Raw genomic sequence first — 9,851 nt, forward strand, 5'->3', positions numbered from 1 at the left:
TCAATGGTTCAAGGAAAGAAGCTGAACTTTGATGCATCAGTGTTTGTCTGTGGTTTTGTAAATTTCCTGCTGTGGTTGTTTTTTGTTGAATATTTGCTTTGTTGTCGCCTGAGGCTAAACAGGACTGTCATTGACATGCTGTGCCGTTAACGAGTTTATAAATTTGTGAAAGTCTTGCTTCTTTTCTTCTTGTATGAAGGGTCTTCCATTTTAGGTGTTTTTTAATCCTCTGAGAAACTAATTCTGCTATTCTACTAGAGCTTTTTTGGTTTATTTTATATTATTTAATTGATAGAAACTGATGAAAACGAATTTTTTCCTCACTTTTTCAAAAATAACTTATTTTTGGGGTATTTTTATGGCGAACTTCACAAAAACGACCTTTTGGCACAACCTCAGCTACACTCTAATTGGCTTCAATAGTCTGATGTCACATCCGCCCAGCAATGAGTAGCATGGTTCTAAACAAATAAAATCGGTTCTCTTTATTCTTCATGCGGCTAGAACTTTTCACATGTAACGTAATAAGAATGTATAGAAGTCAAAACATGATCAGATTTATAATGTTTTTCTCCTCTGGATACACTTTTATGCTGGTCGGAGAAGTATTTCATAAAGGCATCCGCCTTGTTCCGATAGCTTAGAACCAGTTGCTAAGTTACTATGCGTCATTACAAGGGAAGTGACGTCATGACTGTTGAAGCCTATTGGCAAGCCCTACTGTTACAGGGTAAATTTACAGAACATTTCATAACTTACTGAATTCTAACTGGCCAGTGAAATTCCAGCCTCTGTTTCCTATATTCAACGATACAGAGAGAACACCGGTTTGGAACACGGGTGGTATAACGCATTTAGCTTCTGTGCTGTGTATGGCGTAGCAGCAAAACTCTTGCCCAATTTTCTCTATGCGTCCTACGATGGACAAAGAGTCTGAGAAACACGGGCCATTGACAGATATAACTTCACCTCCGAGCATGGACGCATACGGTGGCCAGAAAAACAATTTGCCATGATCTGGGAAAGAAAGAAAAAAAAAAGGAATACAAGCAATTTAGTTAAAGAATTTAAATCAAGTAATACAATTTTAACCTCTTCGATAATTATTCTAAATTTTATCAATTACAAAAACTCACAGCTATTCATAAGTTTCAGTGAATGAGAGAAAGAGAGAGTGAGGGGGGGGGGGAGAAAGAGAGAGAGAGGGGGAGAAGAGAGAGAGAGAAGAGAGAGAGAGAGAGAGAGAGAGAGAGAGAGAGAGAGACAGAGAGAGAGACAGAGAGAGATAGAGAGAGAGACAGAGAGAGATAGAGAGCCAGTGAATTTGGTTTATGGCCTATGGACCGACAATGGGTATTTCTGACTTACCAGAAGATGAACAAGCCTCCTCTATATTGGCTGAATCTATACGGAATATCCACTTTCCTGGCACTCCTACGTTGCTGGTCTGAGTCAAGTTGACAATGGCATCAGTTCTGGCACCCTCTATCTCAAAGTAGTTTTGGCCATCCCCAGCATTGAATCCAGCCTGAAATAAAAAGAAAAATAAAGGAGATTTAAACAAATGTTTGTTGGTTTGTATGATCTGCTTCATTTGATTAAAACCCCAGGCAACTAAGTCAAATTCATTTGATAACTGAGTAAAAATTTCTTTCTTATAGGTATCTTCCCCAAATTCTTCTTATAAAACTAATATTTGTGACTGAGATGATTATTAGGTTTTTGCTCCTTGTGATTCTTTTTTTTTCGTTGTTTCTATAATACATAAATGACAGCCAAAATTTATTGCAAAAGCCTTTCCCAGGGTACTTTTCATGAGATCCAATTTTGACCCAGCTTCCAAATCAAGGAAAAAAAGGGAGGGATGGAAGCATAAAGAAATTTGATAAAAGACACCGATTTGAACCGATTCAGCTTGTTTGTGATTTAAGCGCTCTATCATTTGAGCTATTGGAAACCAAGGATAGGATGAGTGTAACTTTTTTTTTTTTAATTCTATAAATTCCATGCATGCCTACCTGTGCAGGATTTCCCCCTAGACCAGTGAGGGAATCCCCCTGGCTGTTGGAACCTGTGGTCCAGTCAATCTTGGCATAGTTCAAGATGACGAATGACTTTTTACCCGTGTTGTCCAAAACCAGCACTGATTGGAATGTGTTCCTCTGGTAGTATGAATGAATGACAGGACAATAGGATATTATAAAATGATGAAAATATTTTGTGGAATAACAATGCAATGCAACAGAAAAGTGTTTAGAAAATAAAAGTTAGAGGGACAGATGGAGGAGGGGGAGGGGGGGGGGGAGATCAAAGTCAGTTTTGAGAGTGAAGATAACAATTGGGTGATGTAATATGTTGTTAAATTAGCGATTCAGATTGTAATGCGATGAAGATGATTAAAAATGTTGCAACAATGACACAGATGTTAACAGTTATGATGATGATGGTGATGATGATAACGATGATGATGATGATGATGATGATGATGATGATGATGATGATGATGATGACGATGACAACAATAATGACCAAATAACACCGAATTGAATACTAAGCTGCTTGAATCTGTAGACTGAAAAGCTATTAAAAAATAAATGCAACAACTTCAATCAGGAGTTGGTAGAGCACACACACACACACACACACACACACACACACACACACACACAACCTATTCACCCAGCAGTTGTTTGGTAGTTGCATCTGTTACATCCAACAGAAAGTACCATGCGATAGACTAGCATCCTATCCAAAGGGTAACAAGCAATTGCTATTGTCCGATTCACGCTATAGAAGCTGGGATACACTCAGGCTTCATGGCCAATAATGGCTCTGAAGGACTATTTCAATTAGGAGCCAAATATGTGACAGCTAACTTGTTAGACGTAAACACCTTGTCACCCAACAAGTTCAACAACAACAACAACAACAAAATACATACGGTGGTATTCTGTCAAGGTTAAAAATAATGGTGAAAATTAAATTTATAAGTTAGAAAATTTTTTTAAAAACGAAAAAAAAAAACAAACTTGAGATAAATTGCCTACTTTATTGTTAAATTCTCTCAGATCATTTTAATTTTTAAACCACTCTCAAGCATTTAAAAACGCGGGAATAATACAAAATTGAGGTGGGTTGAGACAAATGTATAATGTCTGAAATAGCAAAAGTTGACTTTAAAATAAGTTGCATTTTCCAAAATATTTACTTGTCTACATATATATATATATATATATATATATATATATATATATATATATATATATATATATATATATATATATAAATATATATATATATAAATATATATATATATATATATATATATATATATATATATATATATATATATATATATATATATATATATATATATATATATATATATATATATAATTTTTTTTCTTTTTTATTTTTTTAAGCAACGTAAACAAGAGATGAGAAAAACCAGACCACCCGGGCCGAAGCAGGAAGAAAGTTTGAATCCTGAGAATAGGGTTTGTGGCAGATTAAAAAAAAAAAAATAAATGAAATAAAATTCCTCTTTATTCATCCCCAATGGTGATATTTGTCAGGGGAAGACTGGAATAACCCAGGTGTCAACAGCAGTGGAAGACAGCAAATTGAGTTTGATCAAGGTGGCTTGCTCAAGGCCACATAACGCATTTGGGGATTTGAACTCTTTACCTTTTGTGTACAAAGCGGTGGCATGCTGCCCCATGCTGAATTAATTGAAAGGACGAATTGAAAAATAAAAATAAGCAGATAATTTTCAAATAATTTTACAACATGTAATCAAATCGTTAAAATTCACAACGATTACATATTATAGTAATTTCTATAGGCAGATAGTATCAAACATTTAAAAAAAAAAAATAATTTCTAAAATTATAACTTGTGACTCACTATAGTGTGACTTAATCTTATCAAGTCAAATTTCCTTTCCAAAGTCAAAAAAAAAAAGATTGAATGTTTTGGTTTTTTTTACTACATGTAATCAAGTGTTTAAAATTGATAAGAATTACATAAAGTAATTTCTATCGGTGTGCAGCTGTGTGGTCTTGTGGTATGACACTCGCTTTCAGATCAGAAGGTCCTGGGTTCAAGCCTTAGTCAATACATAGTTGAGTCCCAGGAAAAGACTCTTTCATCACATTCTCTCACTGTACTCAGGTGTAAAAATGAGTACCTGGTGGTTAACTGCATTGTCTGTTGGAAAAATTGTAGTATCGCCTGCGTCATGTCGCATTCTATTTGTTATGTGTTGCTGTAGACCAGGGACCCTTTTGTAAAGCACTTTGAGCATGTTTAGTAGATATTGCGCTATATAAAAGCTCATGTTCAAGATAGTATCAAATATTTTTTTAAATAATATTTTCAAAAATAAAGCTTGTGACTGAATCTAGTCAAGTCAAATTTGCTTTTCAAAGCCAAAAAAGGAGATTGAGATGGAAAGGGGATGATGGCAGCCCTGAGTTGTTTCACTGATGATGCGAAACAAAATCTTCACGGTTATTTTTGCTTTGTTTTTAAAGGGGTTTTTTTAATGGCACTTGCAACACATTTTGGTCATGTCAGCGCCAGTAAAAACGAAGAAAATGAGATAGTTAATAAATTATAGAATTACAATTAAAGCACCAAAGAAAAAGTAAGAGAAAGGGGAGTTGGTTCCAACAGGGAATAGATGTAGATTCCAAGAGCCTACCATCAATGTACTTAGTTTGAGATCACCTAAATGTCTCAACCAAACACCAGCACAGAATCCAACTGAGAGGAACTCACTCAAATGTTTACAAGATATGTTTAAACAAACAAAAAAATATAACAGATACTACATAACAGAGATGATTTAAAATGAAAAAAATATCACCTTCAAAAACTAACACACTACATTTGACTGTTTCCCTCTCAGCCGAGGATTCTAGCAAGGGCCATGACACAACCAAATGATCCCATTTCAAGACAAAGACAGAAAGCAACACAGAAAACGGATATAGGGGAAAAGATGACACAACATGTGACCTCCTACCCACCTGCATATGCCGGTTGAGCAAATCAGTGTAAAATAAATTTCAAAAAGAGACGATACAATTCAGAACACACCAGGACGATTGAACTATTGACGAAGCTGACATAAGACTCCATTTAAAATACAGACAGAAATCAAGCAATTACACTAAAATGGTAATAGACAAACTGTGAGGACAGAATCTAAATATTGATTTCTATTAAAAGAGTTGTTTTGTTTTTTTGTTAAACTTAGAAACGATATCAGATTCTTGACAACTGCATCAGGTTAACCAATTGAAGATAAATGAAAGTGTTTTCTTAAGTTATAAGTGGTTTTGTTTATCTTCAAATGACTCCTGTAAATTGAAAGTTCCCAACATCAGACTACAAGTGGGAGAAAAAATGTTTTCACATTTTAATTTGAACCTGTTGTCTGAAATGGCCTACACCTTGCTTCAGCAATTCATTATCTATGAATTTAAAAAGAGCTTGAACACCCACTTATCATAATGTTTCCGAATAGATAAGATTCCTATTGAAATGTGAATAATTTGTGCATTTTTTTGTGTATGTAACCTTCATATTTGCATAAGCACTCGGACCCCCTTCATAAGTGGATAACTGCTAATACAAATGTATCTTATTATAAATCAGTAGGATGGGTGATATTTTGCATGGATCAATTTGCCTGAAAGGAAAAGACCAGTGAACCCACTTTGCCTGAAAGCGATGCTAATTCAAAACAAGTAATCGTCACCTGTAACCTAACTGACCAAACAGTAAGAGTCAAAATGGCAGCAGGCGATTACTATTATTATTATTATTATACCAAAACATACGTAGTAAATTACACCCATGATCGGTTTCCCTGACACAGTTGACATACATCTCTTTATAATATTGTAAACTAGACAAATTGTATAAAATCTGAACTTGGCCGAATTTTCATGATGTCATTTTCCTTTGTTTTTCTTTTTGGTCTTCGTTAACAACCATTTTAGTGTTTATCTTTATTTTTTTTAAAACAAGCAATGTGGGGAAAGGAGTAGGAAGAGAAATACACTTTTAAAAATCAATGATTTAAAGAATAAAAGTTGATTGGTAAGACTTTTGAAAAACAAATGGTGAATCAAGAGGTTACCTCCACTTTTGTGCCATTGAGTAAAGTAAAAAGATTTGTTGAACTCTGAATCATGACAAGAAAAGTAAGATCACCATAATTTTATCCCAATAAATATTTAACAGTACATGAATAAAAGATATTTAGATTGAATAGGTAGAAAGGGGTACGCTCATTTTTTAATTTATTTATTTATTATTTTTTTTTCCCTCGAACTTTTAAAACAAACCATTGGCTGAATTGGAAGATCCTTGAACTGACGTACAAACACCTTGAATCCCATACCACAAGATGTCTCCCAAAAGCCTCCCCATAAAATAAATGGTTAACTATTCTATTAAGAATTGGCGTAAAGTACTTTGTAACAGACAAGTTTCCTATCCAAAGAGTAGCAAAACATTGTGACTGCATGCTAGAGAAACAAGAACGATACAGCTGCTGCTGGTAGTTATGGCTCTAATAGAACTGTATTTGAATGTTTTAGAAGCAGAAATTGTTACAAATAAAAATGATAATAATAGAAGTAATAGCTAACATTTTTTAGTTTTTAGAAACTATATAGGAAAGCTCAAGACTTAAAATGGCATAGCCAGCATACTAAGAACATATGAACGATATCAATAATGTTAGAAAATATATTGTAGGAACATACATATAATGATATTTTTTGTAAAAATAACAACAAAGTAGCAGAAAGACTTGAAAAACGTAACGGGGTACTGAGGTGACTTTCCCATTTGTATTCAATCTTTTTCAGCTGAGATTTTATTTGAAACAAGCACGCAACTTCACATCACACAATATACTATTATATATATATATATATATATATATATATATATATATATATATATATATATATATATATATATATATATATATATATATATATATATATATATAACATAGTTCTAGAAAAAATGACTCTTTCGGGTGTAAGCATGGAGAATAAAGATTTGGAAAATTTCAACGCACTAAATAAAAAATACTTAATCGGGGTTAAGCAAATTGTGGAGAAACAATTTAAAACATTAATATTGCTTCTAACAGCCAAATAAATGTACAAAATTAAGCTATTTGATGACAACTACTTTGAATGCAAAATATTATAGAGATTTGCAATTGATTACTTATGTTCTGAAATACAAATGGAATCGTGGGAATAAGAGGGGCACACGGTGATGAACAAAAAATGAGTTTGACTTGAGCTAGGATAAGGTATAAAGGAAGCTCCTATCCTGCGTGAAAAATATCTTACATACATAATTAAAAATACACAAAGATTGCAAAACAACAGCGGGGATATGTAAACATTAGATACCAAAAAAAAAAATTGATTTAAATGGATTTGAAAGTTGACACTAAGACTGATCTATTCTGTATCCATGGCATTATTATTTTTATTTTTAAAAAACCCATTGATGTATTCCAAATTCTGATTTCATAACTTAAGATGAATTTAAAAACCAGTCAGACCTGTTTGAGACATAATAGACCGCCCTCCTTAAAACTGAAACTGTCCATGGCAACCTCATAGAATCAGGGTAGCCTTATCGAATCAGGATTTCAAATTTAGTTTCTTAACTACTTGAATATCGCATTGTAGGTTTCTCATTTTTATTATCGCAATTTCGGCTTCAAGCGATAATCCAAATTTTATGTTGTTTTATTTTTGACATTACCCTTAAATATATTTATCTCTTTCGCAAATAATATTTTCAGTTGCAGATAATGAAAAGTACTTGACATAACTTATACCGTCTTTTTTTGTTTTCAGTTTAAGAAAATTGCTAAACGTATAATCATTTGCTTGTTTTGTTTTTTTTTTACAAAAGAAAATATATAAACTTATAATTATGAATATCCTTCATTAGACTTACTTTGCAAGTCATCATGGTCTGCATAGAGAAAATGCATCAACAATTTTTTATAAATATTGTATATTATATTATTCCTAGAAAGATAAAATAAAGGGAAATAAGAAGAGATGAAAAAGTAAAGGAAAAACAATGAAAAAGATAAGAACAATCTACATTATAGACATAATAGTTGGTAAGGTGAACCTATAATTTACTTGTTAATTAATCTACTAATTTTATGTGAGAAAATAAAATTAATTCCCTCAAGATATCTAGTCAAACGCATCAAACCATACCTTTAAATAGACGCATAACAAACAAAATACGTGATATCATTATTTTCTATGAAAAAAAAATTGCACTTAAATAGAAAGAAATCACTACTATTCCAAATGCAAGATACACTCAATGCTCCTTTTTTATTAAATTGCTTCCAAATACATGTAGAGTAATTTGTTGAAGAACCAAATCCACCAGTGAGTATAAAACACTAGCTATTTTTCCATTAACGTTCAAATGCAATAGTACTTGTTCAAATTTGTACCGACTTTTTGCCACCTTAAAATATACACACAATACCGAATTTTATCTCTACAAGTCTCAGATCTGAATAAAGTACACATTGTGTTTGTTGTGACAAGCCTGAATTGAGAACTGATTCCAGTCTCTAATACGGTATCTATAATTCTGATATACTCAAGAAAACAAAACACAATTTTTCAAATGTTGGCCAGAGAACGTTTCCTTCAAATATTGATCAATTAAAATAACCCTCCTCCTGTCAAAATATTTCATAAACCTGGAACTTCAAAGAAGATTTGAGGGTTTTTTTGTTTTTTTTTTTGGCAAGATGAGGGTAATTTTAATCGATTGATCTTTGAAGGATGATTTTTCTGGCCAAAATTTGAAAACACTTTTTTTTTCTTTTTTTTTTTTCAGACTACGACAGATTTGTCGTTTTAGACTGGTTTTTGACAGATCATACCTCTATGTAGTCTGACAGTATTGAACAAAAGTCAATAAAATGTCTTAGAAAAAGAAAAAGAAATGCATCAAAGAACATTTCAAGACCTTACCCTTCATTGACATAATAGTAATATAATAAAGGTAAAAGAGGAAAGGTCCATTTTTAGGTTTCGACAAATTGCATAACCATTTATTATTGCTAATCTTGATGACACGAAGAATGAATGAACCCAAAACTTTCCGGAAATATTTTTTCCAGCTTTTTAAAGTCACATATATTCATTTTTGTTTAATGTTTGAATGGTCTACAACCTCAGGTAGCCAGGTATTTATTTAAAGCTAGTTAAAACTCCTAAAAGCAGAGGGATAGGGGACTGCCTCAAGCCTGATATAGCAAAATTAATTCGTAAAATGTAAAGCCTTCTGACAGCAATATTAATCACAAAATGGGAACATTTTGGGCAAAGTGAGGACATGCCTTTGCCATCATTATCATTTCATTAACCATCCATCCTCACCATCATCATCTCCATCATCACCATCATGTGCCACGTCATTTGAAGATATCAATGATCAAGATTCTTCATTCAGTGCTTTCCAGCCATAAGCCCCTTCAAGCTCTGAAACACCTCAACCACTATCCATTTGCATGTTTGAAAGTTCCGACTAATAAATATGAAAATATTATTATAAACCTTTCGAGACAGAGTTCCAAGTTTATTCTAATCTAATCAAAATTCCCCAAAATTGAATGGAAAACAACTATACCACCCAACTGTTTTTACCAAGAGAGCAGTAACACTATCATCAATACAAATGAGGCCTGAGTAGTTCCCCCCCCCCCCCCACCCATTGCCATTTGTGGTTTATTTTTGAAGTCTGTGGCTTTATTTAAA

General features: G+C 32.9%; 1 protein-coding gene across 2 annotated transcripts in view; it reads right to left on the minus strand.

Annotated features, from left to right (window-relative positions):
• The window catches only part of LOC144979945 (uncharacterized), a 74,763-nt gene that overhangs the window by 20,509 nt on the left and 44,403 nt on the right, over positions 1-9,851 (minus strand). The window contains exons 5-8 of one of the 2 annotated variants that reach the window (XM_078927282.1): positions 8,011-8,028; positions 2,019-2,162; positions 1,369-1,528; positions 760-1,017 (exon numbers count right to left, since the gene is read on the minus strand). In XM_078927282.1, coding sequence (XP_078783408.1) covers positions 760-1,017; positions 1,369-1,528; positions 2,019-2,162; positions 8,011-8,028 — 580 coding nt within the window. The remainder of the gene's footprint in view (positions 1-759; positions 1,018-1,368; positions 1,529-2,018; positions 2,163-8,010; positions 8,029-9,851) is intronic. The other variant, XM_078927283.1, reaches the window with a different exon arrangement.

Source organism: Berghia stephanieae, chromosome 9 (assembly GCF_034508935.2).
Source record: "Berghia stephanieae isolate SIO BIC M18660-M18661 chromosome 9, UCSD_Bste_1.3, whole genome shotgun sequence".
Lineage (NCBI taxonomy): Eukaryota > Metazoa > Mollusca > Gastropoda > Nudibranchia > Aeolidiidae > Berghia > Berghia stephanieae.